Source organism: Cinclus cinclus, chromosome 3 (genome assembly GCF_963662255.1).
Source record: "Cinclus cinclus chromosome 3, bCinCin1.1, whole genome shotgun sequence".
Classification (NCBI taxonomy): Eukaryota; Metazoa; Chordata; class Aves; order Passeriformes; family Cinclidae; genus Cinclus; species Cinclus cinclus.
The window spans coordinates 98,568,445-98,588,798 of NC_085048.1; the positions used below are offsets into that span (position 1 = coordinate 98,568,445).

Genomic DNA, 20,354 nt, shown 5'->3' on the forward strand with positions numbered 1-20,354 from the left:
TTTTTTACTTTGGAAAGCCTGTAAATGACATCGCATGGTCGGGCAAATGAAGCAAGGCAACACGAGAAAATGAAGAAGAATGAAGCTGTATAATCTAATCAGAAACCAACAAAGGGGTTTCTTCTTCTTCCCTTCCTCCCTCGGAGACAAAGGGAGGCTTTAAATTCTTAAAAACACAGTCTGGTGTTTCGCTTTCTTTGGCAGCTTTTGGTACTACCGAACATATGCATGCACACCTATTCTGCATGTATTGATGTGCAGGTTCCCGCAAGTCTGCGTGCAAAAAGAAAGAGAACTGCACGGGGCCCTCCAAAAGGCACTGAAGCAGCTTCCTGTCACTTCACAAACTAACTACCGGAGCACTGTCGTTCTTAAGCAAAATGTATTTGCACCTGGAAGGAATTTCATCTCCGTCCCTTTGCTGCCCGCTACACTGGGCATCGCCTCCCTCAGTGTCTCAGCGCTTACCGCTCCCCCGATCCCCCGCATAATGAGCTGACCTTTGCTTTAGTTCACTGACTTTCGACCAGTTAATGAACTGGAAGCAGCACCATCATCACCAGCGGCTTAAGCAGAGCACCGGCTCCCTCCCCGCCCCTCGCTCCGCGCTGGGGTCCCCGGGCGCCCTGCCCTGCCTCCGCCGTGGGGGCGGCTTGCCCTGAGCGAGTGTACCCCGCACCGGGGCAGGGAGGGGACGGGGTGGGGGGAAACAAGGCGGGCCGCTCCCAGCCGGGGGTCCCAGCTCCGGGCGCCTCCGGGCTGGGCTTTCCAGGCAGCTCCCTCTGCGGCGGGGCAGGGAGCGGCGGGTGCGGGAGAGCCTCCGCCAACCCCGCGGGGCGCACGGCTCGGGCACGCCGCCGGCCCCAGGGGATGCCCGGCAGCATCACCCCCGCCCAGCCCGGACCGCCCGAGCCCCCCGCCCCGCCGGGAGCGGAGGGACGGGCCGGATCCCGCATGACGGGGCTCCCGGCGGGCCCGGCCCCGCAGCCCAGCCCTTCCTTCTCCGCCGTGCTCCTCACACTCCCCCCCCCGCCCCCCGAGGAGTCCCGCAGCCCGCGCCTGAGCTCCGCGGGGCGGCGCGCCCCCGACCGCGCAGGGACCGAGCGGCACCCGAACCCACCGTGTCCACCTCGCAAGGAAGCCGGTGACCTGTAGATAGCGATAGGCACTGAATGATGTTTGCTGCTGCCGTGGAAGTGGTGAATGTGATGAGCGCCCAAACTGGAGGCGCCCCACGCCACCCCAAGGAGGCCGCTGAGAGTGAGCGGGACTATCCAGAGCAGGGCCAAGCGGCCGCCGGCGCTGCTGCTGCCGCTGCTGGGGGGTCCCGGCTCCGGGCTGCCCCTAAGGAGCCCCCCCATCCTCCGGTGCTCGGCGAGCCGGCCCGCGGCGTCCTCGGGAGGAGCAGCAGCCACAGCAACGGAGGCAAACTTTGGGCAGAGGCGCTCGCACACTCGCACACGGCGCTGGCTGCAGCTCACGGCACCAGGCGAGCCATCTCTTCCCTTTGAGAAAGCCTATGAGGATCCTTTTCTCCAGGTCTTCTTCTACCCAAAACAATCCGAGACATAGTCAGAGAATCCAGGCAGTTTAGAGCCTTCGCAAAGAGGTGGAAGTGGGGAAAAGCCCCGCGCCCAAACAATCGTTAGTTTCAGCTTTCCCGGGGCTGGTGCTCATTAACAATACTCCACAGTTGCAAGGTCTACGAGAAAGCCAAGCATTCCCCCATCCTCAGTAATCCACAGTGTAGCCAATCATGCCACATTTCTGCTAAGAAAGAGAAAAGGGGATGCCACTCCATCAGCCAGCGTTGGGAAAGCAGAGAAAAATCAAACTGCTGCTCTTCCCTCCATTCATCTCCAAACTGGTGAGCCCTCACCGAGCGAGCTCTCTCCCGGCGCGCACACACACTCACACTCGCCAACACACACTCACACACTCGCACACGCCGCCAGACAATAATCAGGCTGCTCCACCGGCAGTCTCAGTGGTCTGGCTATTGACTGTAATACCCGAGGATGTTTTCAGGGAGAATAGTGCACCCTTATGAGAGAAGCTGGGAAAAAAATAAAAATAAAAATAAGCATGCTTGCGAGGAGCAGGGCTATGCAAATCTGCAGTCTCCGAACAGCAAATCGCTGAGGCTTGGATGCAATGCAGAGGACGAGCCTATGTTAAAGAGGGAGGCTGAGTTCAGCTCCCACACAGTCGCGCTGCCTTCTCCTCAGCCTTTCGGGAGCCGCTCACTTCCAGAACGCGGCTTGGGCGGTGTGGAGGGGACACACTCACACACTCAAACACACACACACACACACACACACACATACTCACTCACACACTCAAACACACACACACTCACACGCCTCTCCTCCCCACCCGCGCCGCGGAGTCAGCAGCACGGCAGGAGCATTTCCCCTCCTCCGATAGTTAGGAGGTGTCAGTGTCTTGAAAACCCACTTTCATCCTGAAAAGAACGATTTCGGGGTCTTTTAATTGGCCTAAACTTCGTCCATCAGTTGCTTCCCTCCGTCTATTCGGGCACAGGCTGTGATTATCCGGTAATTACACGCACGGCGCCGAACAAAGAGTTACCGGGATTTTCTCCGGTACTACTCAACTACCGCACCTCGGCCGCCCACCGCAGCCGCAAACTGGGCTGAAAAAAAAAAAAATCCTTTCTGGGCTGAGCTCCCCCGTTCTCCCGCAGCTGCAGGGCGGCGCCGGCGGCTCCCGCATCGCCACCCGTGTGCGGGGCCCCGCCGCGGCGCTCGCCCCACGCCTACCCCCGAAACAGGGCGAAGGGGCTACCCTCCACCACCATCACACCCGCACAGACACACACACAGAGCCGAGGGTGCCAGGGGAGTCGATGTCACGTTTAAAAGCCAAGGGTCGGCGTTCTAAGGGCCAACCTATCACCCGCCCCGCGGCGGGTCCTGCGCCCCCCGGAGCCGAGCGCGGAGGCGCACCCGCTGCAGTACCGCACCTGGGCACAGCAGGGTGTGCGAGCCGCACACTCCCAGCCCTCCCCTCCCCTCCCCTCCCCTCCCTCCCCCGCTTCCAGCCTGCCGTAGATCTTGTGCCATGCCTTCAGCAGCATGAGATCATGGGTGCGGGGTGCGGATGCGTGAAAGCGAGAGGGCGAGCGGTGGGCGTGAGAAAGGGTTTGTTTTTGTTTTTTGGTTTTTTATATATATATATATGTATACACATTTCGCGTTAATTTAAACGAAAACCGCTGCAATTCGCCGAGGCGCCGGTTCCCGCGGGTGCGAAGGGAAGTCACAACCTTTGCTCAGCTGCGTAGGCTGAGGAACGAGGAAGGCGTTTCGCCCCGGCTCCGCTCAGCCCAGGGAGGATCGCTCCCACGGCGAAAGAAACGGGGTCACACACACGGACCCGGGGCCGCACACAGTGACGAGAGCACCCCGAACCCCCGGAGCAGAGCCGGGCAAGCGGCAGCTCCTGTTCTCCCCGCCCCGGGGCCCGTGCTGGTAACATCCCCGCCGTCGCATCGCAGCCTCTCCAAGCGCCCAAAGTTTTGCCCAGACGCCGAGGTAAATTATAACAAAGCCTTAAAGGAAAAGCAGCACTGCCCGAGCCCTTCTGTGGAAAGGCAGACACGTACCCCGAAGGAAACCCGCACCCGGCCTGGCCCGGGGGAGCGGCCCTGCGAGACGGGGGCCGCCCTGTAACACCCCCGGCTCGCCAGGAGAAAATACAGCCTAGGAGAAAGTCAGTGACTTTCCCAACCTGTCTCCAAAAGCCTCCGTGTGAAAGAATACCAATTTTCCAAACTATCAGCTTTCAACTGTCATGCACTGTCACCTCCTAAAAAAATAAAAGACAATACCTCTCTAAGTTTCGGAGTTTGGGAAAGAAGGGGAAAAAAAGATACGAAACCTTAAAGAAACGTCAGCCTGGATTTGACAGCTCTCATAAAATTAAACCTCCTGATATATGTTTCCTGTTCTTGGAAGTAATGTGTGTTAGAAATTTCATCCATAAATACCACAAGGTCTTCTATCAATCGACTCAGGAAACAAAATATTTCAGTCAGTGCAACCAGTTTCTCATTAAACTGTTCACATGTTGCTGCCGTTTTAGAAACAGGCAGTAGTTGACTGTTCTTAATGATTCCAGACATCCTACAGACAAGGAACTTAAAATTGTTATCACTCCTCTGAAATAGGAAGCTGGTATTGCCAACCATGTAACGATACAGTTGGCAACGCAGTTGTACAGATAAAATTTCACTTGGCAAGTCCCATCAAGACTAGCTCTGCTCGGCTGTGCTGTTTTAAGGCCGCCATGGGAGCCGAATTGTGCTACCTTACAGTGGGAGCTTCCCTGTTGGCACCCAGGAAAGCATGGCTCCATCCTCACTGGGGGATTCCCCATTAGGTGTAACCTCCCTCCCTAGAGAGGCTTTCCACAGATCCCTCCCAGCCCTTTGGTTGAAGACCCACTTTGGTGTGGATTCAGAAGAACTTTGTGGAAGCACTCTGTTGTTGGGTATCTTCATAGTTTGAGTACCTTAATCTAAATTCTTGCTCCATCTACTGTGCCAGGGAGGCCTAAAGTGCTTAAAAAACAAGGACAAATGAATAAAATGTTTAGGTACTTCCGAGGTACTTCATTTAATATTTCACTGAAGATAAAAGGGGGTTTTAAGTGCTCTGCTTTATTAAATATGTACTATTTATGCAGTGCACATACACTACTGCCACTAAAGTTTCTAGTTTCAATCTGTGCCTGGAGACTACTTAGTGAAGTTTTTTTCCCATCAGATAGATTATAATAGGTAATTTTTAGGTGCTACATTATTATATTGAACATTACTTAGACACTGTTAAATTAATGGATTATTTTGCTGCTGTGCATCCAAACCAAGAGTTGAGTATACAGAGGCCAAATCTTCACAAAACTATTTGGGCATCTAACTTAAGTAAGATATTTACTTTACTTAACTTTTCTTAAGTAAGAGTTGTGCCCTATTAAAGTGTGAATGGGGTGACTGCCCTCTAAGTAGGCATCTCTGGATCTGGTAATGTGATCAGCACCTTGGGTGTAGCAAATCTAATTTTAACATTTGACATTTTTTTCTGGCTCTGCACTCTGAACCACAAACAAGAGAGGACTATCCATGTTTCATGGGGGAGAAAGGTGATCTAATGCAGTGCAAGGGTGAGAAATGGGAGAGAATTACTTTGCAGAAAATATTAAAAGATTAAAAATTAAAAGAATACCAGGAAAGTGAAGAAGGAAGTGTGTATGAAAGCAAGATGGAGACAGGAAGGCCAAAGAGGGACATTCTAGTAAAACCCTCTCTTGCTCTCTTTTTTTTTTTTTTTTTTTTTTTTTTTTTTTTCAGCAAGCTACTAACACTTCTTTATGATTTGAAGCAAATCCTGGTAGTCTGACACTTGTACCTTTTGCATGTTTTGATGTAAAGAAGGTTGTAGGTGAGTGTCAGTCTCTTTCCTCAAGTAGCAAGTGATAGAACAAGAAGAAATGGCCTCAAGTCATGACAGGGAAAGTTTAGATTGGATATCTGGGAAAGTTTCTACAAGTGTTGTCAGCATTGGAACAGGCTGCACAGGGGGAACAGGCTGTCCAGGGAAGTGGTGAATTAATCATTCCTGGAAGTATTTAAAAGATCTGTAGAGATTCAGATCAGATATTGGGAAGAAATTCTTTACTGTCAGGCTGGTGAGGCACCAGAACAGTTTGCCCAGAGAAGCTGTTAATGCCCCATTCCTGGAAGTGTTCAAAGCCAGGCTGGATGGAGCTCTGAGAAGCCTGGTCTAGTGGAAGGTGTACCTGAGCATGGCAGGGGTGATGGAATGAGAACATATTTAAAGTCCCTTTCAACCCAATCCATTCCATGTTTCTATGTGGCACTTAGGGACATGATTCAGTGGCCTTGACAGTGCTAGGTTAATGGTTACCTTAGAGGTCTTCTCCAACCTAAATGTTCCCATGATTCTGTGATTCTGTTTAAAAAGTTTAATTGGGTGTTTGGCAGTTGGAGTTAGGCTTTTTAATGACAAATAAGTTAAAGGCTTCTGCAAGTAAACAGTATGAAAACCAAAGGTAAGCAGCATTTCTTAAAATGCTTGCCTTTTTACCCCCTGCTGACATAAGAGCATGAGTTTTTTGTTAGCTGAGGACTAACTGAAATTGAAATAACCTGGTTTTAATCCCCAAGGACATAGAATTGTACTTCCAACACAATTAACATGCTGGTATCACTCTGTGAAAGTTCACTCAAAGAATGAAGGAGTGGTGCACAAGAAAGCAATGAAATGTTTGCGTAAACAAATAAATGTTCCACTGCAGGCATAGTAAATAAAATGTGAAGATGAACTCTAGTGTTCACAAGATAGTTTTTAGTATCTCAAGCACTTAGCTCAGTGAAATTAGTCCCCTTTAACTCTTATTCTGTGTAGGTCACATTGGTAGTAGATGTGACTTTTAATCAAGGTATTTCCACCAAATGAGCTCTGTAGGCTCCAGTAGGCTCCAGTAGCAAAATTGAGCAAAAATATCCTTATTGTAAGAACACGTCTTTCCCTAATTTGTTCTAGTGTCATTATGCTCCTAATGCTCCTAAAGAAAATTTATACAAACCAAAAATGTACTCCCATGAGTATAGTTTTCATTACTTCCTCAAATAAAATCAGATACTTCTTGCTGGTATGACCATATCTCTCTGCAACAGTATAGATAGATCAGCTAAGATGGACAACTTCAGCAACACCAGCAAAACTGAAGTGCAGACCATGCCTTAGGCCAGCAGAAGTTGTCAGTTAAATTCAGGGCTCCTGTTGGTTAAGTGCCACCTTATGCAACCAAGCTCCTCTGGCCACCTCTAGTTAATCCTGAACTTAGTGTTCAACATCCACTCTTAAATTCCTGAATCTTAAGTGCTGTTCAGCAAAATAATAAGAAAAAAACAACCAAAAAAAAATCCCCAACCCAAAACACCTCCACAAATCTGTATTTGTATAACAGGAATACTATGCAATTAACTGTGGAGAACTTCAACATACCACCAAAGTTTTACCTTACAGATTTTCCCCACTACTAGGCTTGGACTCTCCCTTAATTTGAAAGTACATGGACATTCTGTGATTACAATTATACAGACCAGAATTTATGTTTATCCAGCCTGCAGACAGAGGCTTAGAGAAGAAAACAGTCAAGCTGATGTTTCCTCTTTCCACTACAAACACTGCTGAACTTAATGACTTATACGCTGTATCTCCCTGTACTTTTACTGATGCCCTGTAACAGTGGAGGAGGTAACTTTCCTCTTCTAAACAACAGAGAATGTTCCTTTCAAAAGCGAGTTAATTGCAAGATGCTGAACTAAGGCCTGTCATTCATGTCCAGTTTGTATCCGAACCCTACATAACCTAGGAGAGAAATTGTTTACTTTATGCCAATAAACTTTATCATATGGACTGCTTGAAGACTTAGAAGGTAAAAAATACGATCCTAGGGGAATGAATGAAGTATTTGTGCAGCTACAAGACACACAGAAATTCAAAATGTTGGTAATCATGTGAGAAAGGGGAGCTCTACAAAGGAAATACTTAGGCTGCTTTCTCTGTAATGTAGCTATTCTCTCTCTAGGCATAGTTCAAAACAAATCCTGATACAGTTAATAAGTCTTTCTGTCCATCCAGACAGGCTTAAATCTTCATAATAAATGTTTCTTGACTCTGTGTGTATACAGTAATCTCTTTCTCTCTATTCCTTGCTGTCAAAATCAAGCTGATTTTAATTTTGTTTCATTTCACTGAAGACATGCACATAAGCCAAGTCTTTTTAATTTAGAACAGAAGGGGCTTGTGGAGAACATTTTGCACTGGGGAATTTTGACTTTGAGGAGAAGGTTCCTCTTTGAAATAACCCTTGCTGGTCCAGAAGTCATTGGGGCACTTTGCCAAATTTGTCTATCCTTACATAAATTAGGCCCAGGTCGAGCTGGCTTGAAGAGGATGGCTCAGAACCCACTGGGGCACTGGGGGTTGGCTTTTGGTGGCTCTCAGTGCTGTAATGCCACTTAATGTCTTTTTTTTTTTTTTAGTTTAGTTTAACTTGGCAAAAAGTTTTCTAACGCTTTGTGTAGCCTCCCCCTTTGACTCCAATCTAAAGCCAAAGGAAATAAGGCCAAGTCCACCTGTATGTACATAGAGACATTTAGGAGATTTGTAGTCCTGTAGCAAACATTCTCTGGGTTCCCACATGAGTGGTTAATTCTATGGGCAGTTAGGCTGCTGCTGCAGAACCTGCAAAAGTCCCTCTGACTTTTCCCAGTGCTGCTGCAGGAACTGGCACTGTATTGCCACAGAAAAGAGAGATCCCTGATATAGCTTGAATGCTACTGATTTGAATTTCTCAGCAGATACTCCAGCTAGGGACAAAAAGCAAGGCACCACAAAAATAGCTTGTAAATTAGTCATCAAGAAGTTTGATGACAAATGCCACTAACAGAACCCAGTATTCTACTCTTTTGCATCCAGTAAAAGCATATGAAGCATATGCAAAACTTATTTGTTGAGAAAGGCCTCCAGAAATAGGAAAAGTGTGTGTAATACAGGGTTGTTTGCAGCCCTTGATATAGTTTACCATGCACAATAAATGAGATATTAAATGCCATGTCAAGGAAAGCTCACAACAGACTGAGTGCAGCAGCCATAAAATGAGCCACAAAATAGGGAAGTTGAATTTAAAGACCTGGCAAGGCCAAGTTGATTTTTTTTTAAATTTTGTTTTGTTGGTGTTGTTTGGTTGGTTGTGGTTTGTTTTTTTTTTTTTTTTTTTGTTTTTTTTTTTTTTTTTTTTGTAGGAAGCCCACTGGTAGCCAACAGAGCCTTAAATGGTGTTTGGGGAACACTAAAGTCAGAACTGCATTTTTAAGCAGAGTTTCCTGACAGTATTTCTAAGATATCACTCATTATGACTTATGAACATCACACAACACCCGTCACTTTTCTGGATCAAGAAGGAGATATATAGTGAAGTTCCACCTCCTGCCTTCCTTGAACATATTAGTGGCAAAGAAAGGGATAAGATGCAGCCATCTACTTTTTGTCCAGTGCAATACATTGCTTCAGACTCCAGACAGCAGTAGTGCTACAATTCAGCTGTAGAAGAAACTGAATTTAAAAAGCAGAGTTGCTAGGAGATGACTTTAACTTTTGGCAGTCGTAAGTTGAAAGTGCTCAAATACTTATTTAGCTTTAAGCTTCTTTCTTTCTTCTTTTTCTTTCCCCCAGAAACAGTGTCACCGTTGTGCAGAACACATTTGTAACGCCAAGAAAATTTCCTATAGCTGAGTTATGAACCTCTGAACATACAGGTTTAAAATGAAAATGCTGACATAATCTTAAATGTAGTGGCACAAATACTGCCACTACAATAATCCTTGTAATCTAATATATTAGCCCTAGGGGGATGGAGACTGAATTGCTGGTCTCAGAAGCCTTTCTGAGGCTCAATTCAAATTGCACAATTATTCTACATCCTTCAAGTTCTTTAAAATACATTTCAGATGCAGTATTGTGCATTCCAAAACATATTTCTTCAGAGATTGATTTGACTTTTTTTTTTTCTACTTTAAAGAGATATATGACCTTGGAGGCATGTGAAAAATCATTAATCAAGTTTAGACTGTGTAACACTCTTTTGTGTGTGAAAGAGTACTTTTTTTTCTAGATTCCCTCAGTTATGTTGCCAAGGTGATTCCCCCAGAGAGCCATGTGTTTATCTTGACAGGTGTTAGTGAGATCTGGGGAATCTCAGTGGAATTGTTACTGGTTGCTTTGAGGTACAGTAGAAAACATTAAGTCTGCAAACTAATGAACTTACATTCTAAATAAAATAAACCACAGAGTAAGTTGGATTAATTTACTAATGCCATTCTAATGAAGTTTTTATTTGGCGTATGGTGTGGTCTTGCTACTTTCCTCATATAGCTAGCACAAGCTAAAACTCAAAATGAAAGGTACATGTAGCTCTTCTGTGAGATACCAGTCTCAAAAACTTGCAATCACAATTATATTCAGACTGCTATTTTACTGGCATAACCTCTGATTATGGTTCACAAGACTAAACAAATTTAAAAAAAAAGACAACAATCATATTAAAAAAGGAAACAAGAGACACCACTGGTAGGAAAAAAGAAAAACACTTCTACTGCTGTTCCTAGGGGAGAATTTAAAACCACTGCTGGTAACTTACAATTACACTAAAATCCATTCTGTCACCTGTCCCAGCAATGTCAGGGAATCATTAATTAAGTACTGTAACTTCCAAAGCTAAATAATCATTCCTTAGTTAGAGTCCATTTGTGTTTTCCAGCACTGAGCTGTAATACACTAGATTTTTATAGTGCATATTAGAAGCAGTAAAACAATAGGTGTTTTCAACAAAAAAGAATTGGTCTTAAGCAAGGTGAAACAAAATACCATAATTTTCAGACAGCTATGCCTTTTACTTCTAATTGCCATTTTCTTTCTCTCTGTATATGTACAAGATCAGATCACAAGAAAGAAAACATTCCTTAGCAACATTCATCTTCTGGGACCATGCTGCTGAATTTAGGTATAAAACCATAATGACATCTCAAAGAATAGCAATAGCTCATATACTTCAGCTTTGATATACTACTTCAAATCCTTAATCTCCTCTTTTCAGATTTCCACATAAAGTTTTACTCTGGTTCCATATTTGCAAATGCCCATTTGAGACAAAAACAACTTTTCATACCCAGGCTCTCTCCTCCCTTTATTTACTTCAACAACAAATTAGCAGCCAAATTTTTCTCTTTTTCTTTTTTTTTTTTTTAATTTTTTTTTTTTCAAGGATAAGAAAATAGATATGGTAAAAACAGAGTGAGAACACAAGAACACTAGTTTTTCTTTCCTTCAGCACCAGCAGCCAGAAACAGTATGAAAGCAATGGATCATGAAGAAAAGCAATTTCCTACTTCAGGGATTAAGCAATACTCTCTTTTGTAATGTTAAATGAAAGTTTTAGTTATTTTTTTCCAAGTAATACTGATTTTTTTTCCCCAACGTAAATAAATGTGCACTGGAGAAGCTTCAGTACTCTCAAACACATCTAGCCAATCAATAACACAGATAAAACCCTTTGTGTTATGCTTCTTTCATCAGGCCTATTGATAGGGCAAGAAAAATTAAGCTACTACAGAAGCCAAAGGTAATTAACTTAATGAGAGAGAAAATCTGATAATATATACATTCCATTCTTTTCTTAAGGACAAACATAGGGGATTAATATATAGGAAATAGACTTTTGGGGAAGCATTCAAATAGGGACAACTATCTGTGTTTTACTGATCCATCTCTCCTCCAGTGAATTACCTGTTGCAATGACTGAAGGCTAGACCATCAGGTGAGGTACCGCACCCTCCTGAAAATATGATCCTACAATCCTGTTCAGTAGTATGGAAAATATGGAACTTCTATAACCTGCATCTGCCCCAGTTTTTCAAAGTGCAACCTTGGACAAATCACTACAAAGCATTTTCCAATTAATGGCTGACTTGCAAGCTGGGTGATTATGCCTAGTCCCAACAATAAAGGGTATTCGCATGAGTTAGGCTTGGTGGAATTACACCCTTCACACCAGTGCTGAAAGGTTCCAAGGCTTTAATCATCCATCATGGAACACTATAGGATTAAGTCTTCTCCACCTGCAATTTTTTTATCTATAAAGCTCTACCAAGAATATTCAGTGCGACTTTAAAACCAATGCTCTGTTTAAAGCACTTTGAGATCACTTCCTGATGAATGCCACTGTTTGTAATAATTATGGAAACGTGGGCCTCCCTCAACTTTTATACATAGATAGATGGGAATCCTGTAAATATTTGATCAGCTTTGCTTAAAGGGACAATTTGTATGGGAAAATATTACCACAGTAAAGAAATCATGCTGGCCAAGCTTGTTCTCCTTTGCATATATACAAATAATAGCTGCAAATACCAAGAGATTGGAAAGGGAGAAATATTTGGTTCATACCTGTGTTTTAGCTTTAATGAATGATGTTTTAAAAATTCCTAGCTAAAACAAAGTGTCTGCTATATAATTAAAATGAAGAGTCACAAGCAGCTTATCTTTAAAAGCAGGTTGTAACAGGAAAGAAAACCCAGGACTTCTCAGCTGCAATTTTATGGCTCTATCAAAACTTGCCTAATTTTACCTATTTATTTCAGTGCATAATAAAAGATGTACTCAGAGAAAAAATGTGCAATGCATACATATTTTTAAAGGCTTAGAAAGCTAGCAGCTTTCTTTTAACACCCTTGGATCTAATTTTGTTTCTAACAAGTAAAATGATAAGAATGGGGCCCTAAAAAGGATAATGGTCTGAAACCTGCTCTTTGAATCTTTGAATCTTTGCAGATGCTAAAGCTAGAATTTGAATAGAAAAGATGGGTGGTCTGCTGACCATCTTTGGTCACAGAGTTGAGCATTACTGCCCAGAAAAAGCTTATGGGTTTTGTCAGGAAGGTTTCAGAAACCACTGTATTGAACCACCAGCCTATAATAGCTCTTCCACATTTCACAGGATGTCAGTTCCTGGAGCTGTTTTTCCTTTGATGCACACAAAGTACTGCCAGTAATTTCAATCAGAATTATGCCGTGCACTGGAAGAAGACAATAACATAATATGAATTATCATGTTTTTTCCATATCCCTGCCTCTCACAGAACTGCTGGTTTGTTAGAAGAGTTAGTACAGTATATGCTACTGATCTGTAGCTGCTTTCTTTTTTTTTTTTTAAAAAAAAAAAAAAGCTTAGTGCTGGTGTAATCCTTCTCATCCAGATATATCAAAGCATGTTATAAAGAAGCAAAAGGAGTGGAACCAAGAAGAGACTTACAGTGAAGCCTTTCTTTTTTTAATTTGCTAACATGAAATGCTCTTAAATTATTTGTAGTGAAAAATAAAGGGAACATTATGAAAATTAAAGAATCACATTGTAAAAATGGCTTCATTTTTAAAATTATGTTCCCCTTCATATTCCTTGTGGTCTTAGTTTAGAAAAGTTAAATGCCTTTTCTTTGTTGCTATTTTTCAGGTGGGATTGAACAAATCTTCTTTCAAATATTTTCTTTTCAGAGAGACCTCTAAACCTAAGATGAGCTAATTCTTAATATAACTCCAAATCAAGGCACTTCCCTCAATAAAACTCCTACTCTTGATGCGCTTGCATTACACAGGACAACGAGCAACAATCCTTTGGCTGAGTGAAAATCTACACCAAAATTACAGTCACAGAAAGATTTATGAATTAGAGGATATGCAAGAGCAACACTAGTGTTGCCACACACTTTTGAGCTCCAAAAAACACAAGGTGGTAAAAACTCACAAAGTGAGGGCTGAAAAAAGGTTTCTTCAGCAAAAATCCTACTGACCAAAATGGAATTTACCCAAGTCAAAGGCCTGGGCTCTGCCTTATTGTTGAAGCATTCCAGCAAAATCAATATGAGCTATAAATTATTAGAAGCCATTTTTAATTCTCACCTACTTTGCACTAATGATCAATTTATCATGAATGCAGAAAGAGATTTGAAGCAATGTCTATGCCATTAAAATAAATATCCATTAGCTATTGAGGATATCCCACAAGTGCATTTGCTTCTTGTGGAATTCTTCCAAAACCCTGGATCTATATAGAGTATAATATAATGATATTTAACTGGTAATGAGGAATTGAATTGCACGGGGGAAATAGCTTACAACCTTAAAAACTTCTAAAGTAACTTCTCTAGTCAAGATGGGTTTCAGTTATACAATTCAGTATATGAAAAAGGTTTTTTTGTCTATAAAATGCATCTCTCTTAGTTTGCATTTCTTTCATTTTTTTCATCAAAGGAGATTCATAATGTGCAAGCAATACAATAAAGGCTTCCTTCTACTAAAGAAGCTCAGAAATACACAGATTCACAAGATTAGTTTTCCAGAAGGAAAATTCTAATTATGCATTTGAAGTAGTTTGCTTATTCCTTTACCAGTACAGTTTGCAATGTAAATGTTGTAAATGTGACTAGCAGCAGGGAATTCCTGTGTCATTACTCAATACAGACCCAGGTGGTAAACAACAGTTAACTTTTTGTTAATTTATTTAGACTCCCCAGTTTAATGTCTTTGTTTAAAAAGGACAAACTACTGTACCACTGGGGTTTTTGGTCACAGTGCTGAGATCAGCAGGTTATTTAATCTGTCTTTAGCCACAGACATAAATCTCATTAGGAAGTTTTCTGACCCGGGTGACTATAAAGACAAGGAGTGAGAAAACCCAGAGCATTAACACAAACCCGGCCATTAATCTACAATGCATATTTCTCTCCTGACAAAAAAGATTATCAGATTTCCATTTCTTGGTGAAGAGAATATCTCAAGCACTCTGAAATCAGTACATGTTGATCTCTGATCTCCTGTGGCAAACAGGAACTTCTTTTTCCATGTATATTTTCAGCTGACTAATCTCCAATAAAACTTTATCATATTTTTCTAATAGATATGTGGCAGGCTGAAATGCTTGGTACTTATTTTCCTTTTAGTTGCCTGCTTTTAGTGCGAGCCTCTGTGCTTGAACGTGGTTCAGGGTGACACCGTGAGTCGACATCTGCTCACAGCATATTGGAGTGCACAAACACAAGCAGAGCCTGCAAAAATGTAAAGCAATTCTCCCCTCCAGCTCAGCATTAACAAACCCTCAGCAGGAACTTGGGCACAAATTTTGACATTATATCCCAGGAAGACACGAGCCTATTGAGAAAAATGTGAGAAGAGCAACATGACCAGAGTCTAGGGAACAGGGGTTTCAATAAAGCTTGAAAGAATTAGGCTAGAAAGGAGACAACTGAGATTGAACATGATAATAGCTTTCAGATGCATGAAAGGCTGTTTCTAAAGAATAAGGAAATCACCTGTTCTCAATCACAGTGATGGACAGGACAGAAAGAAATCTGCTAAATTGCAGCAATTAAGATTCAGGGCAGATATTGTAAAAACCTTCTCAACAGTGAGTATAGTGAGGTGCTATAAAAGATCACCCAGAAGATGGTAGACTCTTCACTATTAGAATTACTTCTGAACAGCACAGTCTTTTTGGAGCTGCTCAAATATAATTTATTAACCTTTCAGGACCAGGACAATGTCCTACACTCCCTTTCATCTTTAAATTCCTACAAATAGCACTCTTGCATGCAATCATTTTTGCTGGAAAATGTTAAACTGCAGAAATAAAAATATTCTCCACTAGGCCTCCCCTTGCCCATGTTGTTACAGAAATAAGTTGGAGGAGATTTCTTATCCACACCCTTGTTTTTCACCCATGTGATGTTACTAGAGATGACAGGTCTATTTGCCTGTTTGACGAAGAAGACAACAATGAGAATAACCAACCTTATCTAGGCCAATAATAAAAAAATAAGAAAGCAAATCTCACCACACCACAAATTCCTTTGCTAGATTGCAAAACAAGACAAAATGAATTCAAGAAGGAGGCAAATGCATCAGGCATAAAGATTTTAGATGAATAGAAAATAAGTTGATCCGTCCATTTGGGTTTTCAAAGAATAGCCTGTGGCATCTCTCTCTCTCTCTATCTAATCTATATAATCTAATCTATCTATCTATCTTTATTCCATGTGTGTGTTTCCCACCTTTTAACGCTGACAAAAATCATCATGATTAGATCTTATTTCCTAAAGTTGGACCATGTTATCAACTATTACATAAATGCATGAGATTGAAACATAGTCCTGCTCCTGGCTTCAGTGGGCTCAATAGTATTCATTAAATAGTCTGTTCTCATGGGATTCCACTTCCAATCATGTTGTTTAGCTTTGAAACTTGCAGTTTCAAGTAATTTTAATTCTTTACTGAATTACAATGTTTTAGTGCACAATATTCTCCACATCATCCTGTCAATGATTTTACATCTCTACGTGGTTCAGAGAGAGAGTTGGATGCTGTGGTGTCCTATTTGAAATTTCATGGAGCCATTTACATGTGCTAAGTGAAGCAACACCCAGTGCTCATCCAGATATGGACAACTGTGCATGAATCTTTCAAAAGTGAACTAAAACATGATTGAAAGAACTCACTTAAAAATACCAATTAAAACTTGAGTAAAATTTGCTTGCAATAGTTGTGAGGGAGAAAACTGTAATGTCAACACAGAAGAGGGTTAGGGTTATGATCTATTTCTACTGAGGATAGGAAAGAATAGAAATTCCCTGTCCCTTCCCTAATCTCTGTCTCCGTAAATTTCCATGTTACATCCTTGACAAGTCTCCTAGTACTTGTAATTTCTTCTTTTTCTCCCTGGTAATTTGCACTGATGTAAAGAGTGAGAGAAATCTCCAGAGCAAGTTCCTTTACTTACAGCTCCCTTCGGAGAAAGAACTTTGCCTTTTTGCCAGTATGTAAAGTATCTCAAGATTTGTCCCTCGTTTATTAAATTCATTAGAGATCATCATGGCTATTGAATTTCTTTCCAGCAGGATACTCTCTTGTCAGCAATTCCCTGTCCACTGTTCTTCAAAGAAACAGTTTTCTTTGATCCATATTATAACTGAATCTCCACAACTTGAAAATAAACCTGTTGTAGCTCACTCCTCCACTGCTGATTACTGTATTTCCAGTCAAGACCATTCTCACAGAATATACTTTTCAAGGATGTGTCTTTTCTCACACCTTTTGCATTACCTTCTTGCTTCATAACACTTTTCTGTAATAATCTGAATACAGATTTTAAAACAATTAATTGATGCTTCTATTCCAGATACTTCAGCAGGACAATACATGTAGAAAATGTAAAACACCTAAATAATACAAGAATTGTCATAAAAGAAATGAGAACAGTTGGATAAAAATAAACCTCATCTAACCAAAGTCACAGCTGCAATGTCATACCCATCAAATTAAAGAATCTGCATCACTAGAAGAATGTGAAAAACCTAAGCAATAGGAGGCCATCAAAAGATCCAGGGAATATGGGAGTAGTATTGAAGAGATGTGCAGAATGTAGAACAAGAGAAAGAAAAGTAGCAGAAAATTCCGAAACAGAAATCCACAGTATACTAGAAAATTGAAGCTAGGAACATTTTACTTTCCAAACTTGGATTCTAACAAAGGATCCAAGCAACTGCAGAACACACAACAGCAAAATCTGGTGATTTACAATTATTTCTTCCCTATATACTTATGAAATAGATGTTTAAATTTAGTGCTTCTCTTCTTGAAAAGGAAAGTAAAGCTTTTTCCATCATATTTCAAAAAAGCTTCAGGACTGAAATGGAATATATTTCAAATGGAAAGATCAAAGTTACTGTGTTTCATCCCAGAACACACAAAGTTAAAGAAATTAATTATTTTTTTTCTAGCAGTGTTTTGATCCTGATTTCTTATACATAGGGAGGTTGAATTTTTGCCAAGTTGCATGAAAAACTATGCAGTTTCATTGATTCATAACTGTCCAATTATATATAATCTTTGCTTACTGCTCCTGAACAAGGACAATTCTCCTGTCATTATTTTCCTTCTGGTTTACAGTAAGCCAAGCATCACTTGTTTCAACAGAACATCATTATGGGTTGCTTTTCTCTCCAAATACATTTTCCAGTGGATCATGTTAAAAAAAAAAAAAAAAAAGAAAGAAAGAAAGAAAGAAAAAAAAAAGGATAACACAAAACCAAGCTGAAAGCAAGCAAAAATGATGACAAAACGGCTGCCACAGCAGTACAGCTGGGATGCAAGCTTCTCTGCCTCTCTGATAATTTGTCCAGCCTGCATGGGGAATATTGACTGCTGGCAGATTACCATAGCTATAAAAGAGACCATGTAGAAACTAAGTGAGAAGGACAAAGAGTGGAAGTGGGGTATATGTGTACACTTGTTCACCTGCATGTGTGAGAGAGAACAAAGAGAAAGCTCTATATTTGGGTTTATGTATCCTTTACAACATTTCAGAGGTTTGCAACAGTCCCCAAGAAAGCTTCTGCTCATATCCTTTCCTGATTAAGGCAATAAATATTGAAGTAATCTCATATTCATGAGTAATTTTCTAAATTAAAAAAAAAAAAAACAGACATTTTTAGAAAGACTTTAGCTAAACAATCATGGACTACTTAGGATGGGCCTAGGTCCCCTTTACTAAGCACATACTTTGTTGAAGCTTTCTGAGACATCTATAATACATTTTAAGCATTCACGAGCACATAATTAACACAATGAACTTATGTTTTCAGAACAGTTCAATAGGTATGATTTTTTTTTTTTTTTTTTAATCTTTAGAGTGGTTTGCAGTCAACAGTCTTGCTAGCAGATTAAAACTGTTGATAGGACCTATAATTGCATCCACATTTCTCCTCTCCACCCTCTCCTTCTTAAATTTTTGTAAGCTTTGATTTCAGGAACCTCTCACTTATTCCTTTACAGCAGCATGAGGTAGTATAAGCCACAAAATTATTGCATATAATGACGCAATTGTATAATCCTTCATGGAGAATGACGTATACTCTGAATGACGTCTCTAACTCTGAAAATGTAGTAGGGTGAAATGCAGTTGGAACAGACAAGAGTCCTCTGGTCTCAGTTCAAACAACAGGAAAGCACTCTACTTTTCACTTGGAAAGGAAAAACCAACCCAAGCTGCTTCACAAGTTTAGAAATCATAGCAAACCCAATTAGGGATTATAGCCTTAAATTTACATTTGAATATGTAGCCCCTGCACAAGTTTGGGGGTTAAAAATTGTGCTAAGAAACTTTCTAATAAATGCATGTGGTATTTTATTACCATGGAACAATCTGACTATAAATGGCTGTAGACTATTAAGGAGTTGGAGTGCAATGATAAATGTGGTCACAAACACAGATTAACTAATTGTTGGTTTTTTTGCTCTGCAAGGCTCCTGTTACTGAATTAATCAGTTACTCCATTAGCAAAGCAATATTCTCCTCTGCTTTCACATGAAACACAAAGGATTGTGAATAAGCTCTGAAGGATCACACAGGGAACAACATAGTGCTCCAGTTCTGTTTTCCACCACCACCACAGGATAACAGACTGTGCATGCAAGAGATGCAATGGAGCCACGCCAGCTGCTCAAGAGGGAGGGACAAGAAACTCAGCAGCACTTCTCAGCTGGGTTATGGTGGAAAAGATATTGGTGGACATTCCCATTTGATGATTTTTAGTGCTTTGCACAACTTGTGAGCAGAGGAGATTCAGGCTACAGTTGCCATTTCAAACCTAGTAGGTCCGATCTATCCTTTGAGAACATCTGTATTCAAAAATTATGTTCCTGATTCATTTCATTAGGCTATTTTCACCAAAGAATTCTTAAGATGTTTCTGAAAAAATAGGAGCTTTCACTTTTCAAGTGAGATGGGCATATTTGTCATACAGTCCTTCTGCCTTTCTTGTATGTACTCCCACTCTAATTCTCATACAGAGACAGTGACACCAGTGCTGATGACAATGACACTGGCAAGCATGCATACCGAATTAAGCTAGAATGTGCTAGAATTAGTACCAGCATACTGGTTGTTCCACCCCAAAGGAGGGAGGGAAAAATATTTCCCTCCTTTCTCCCTTTTTTTTTTTTTTTTTTTTTTTTTACTGCATGTAAATGCAGAATATCTATACAATAAAAGCAAAAGTGAAAGGTTCACCTGCAATTCAATTAGGGATACTGAAGGCTAAAATTATATAAAGATCATGCACAAACAATAAACAATAGCTCTCTTAAAAGGGCATATACTATTTCTAATGACATTTTTCAAAGGAGTCCTGTTATTTTTTGTTATTTATTTTATTTGTTGCTATCTGTATATTTTGTTATTTTACTATTTGAAAATCTTCAAATAATTGCAAACCACTCAAAAATATTATGCATTCCAAGGAAGTTTTGAATTAAGGAATCAATGAGTTTGTATTGTAAAATATTTTACTGCATATCAACTATGAAAAATAAATATCAAACAAACCAACAATAAATATTAAACCTGGGTGCTGAGGGACTTTTAATGCATATAGACAAAGAGGAAGACTAAGTAGTTAATAATTTCTTATATCTGTGCTTGTTTTAAAAGGTAATATGAAAGTATTTCTCTTGGGTTCCATGCCTTCCAAGTCAGACACACAAACACACAAATTTTAGTGAGTCACTTCAGGGAGCTGGTACCAAATAACTCTGAAAAGTTTGACAGACAATAGATGCAAAGGCAAATGCCTAAAAAGCCAAAACAATGGGTCAAGTCTAATCTCTACCTGTGTGAATTAGGGTTTCAAGATT

The 20,354-nt window shown here is 41.1% G+C and overlaps 1 protein-coding gene across 21 annotated transcripts in view; it reads right to left on the reverse strand.

Moving 5' to 3' along the window:
- Window positions 1-20,354, reverse strand: part of NRXN1 (neurexin 1) — a 672,652-nt gene that overhangs the window by 269,267 nt on the left and 383,031 nt on the right. For 3 of the 21 annotated variants that reach the window (XM_062490546.1, XM_062490545.1, XM_062490544.1), the window contains exon 1: window positions 1,121-1,361. The exons of the other annotated variants lie outside the window; for them this stretch is intronic. In XM_062490546.1, coding sequence (XP_062346530.1) covers window positions 1,121-1,361 — 241 coding nt within the window. Of the gene's footprint in view, window positions 1-1,120; window positions 1,362-20,354 lie in introns of those variants that run through there. 21 annotated transcript variants of the gene reach the window in all.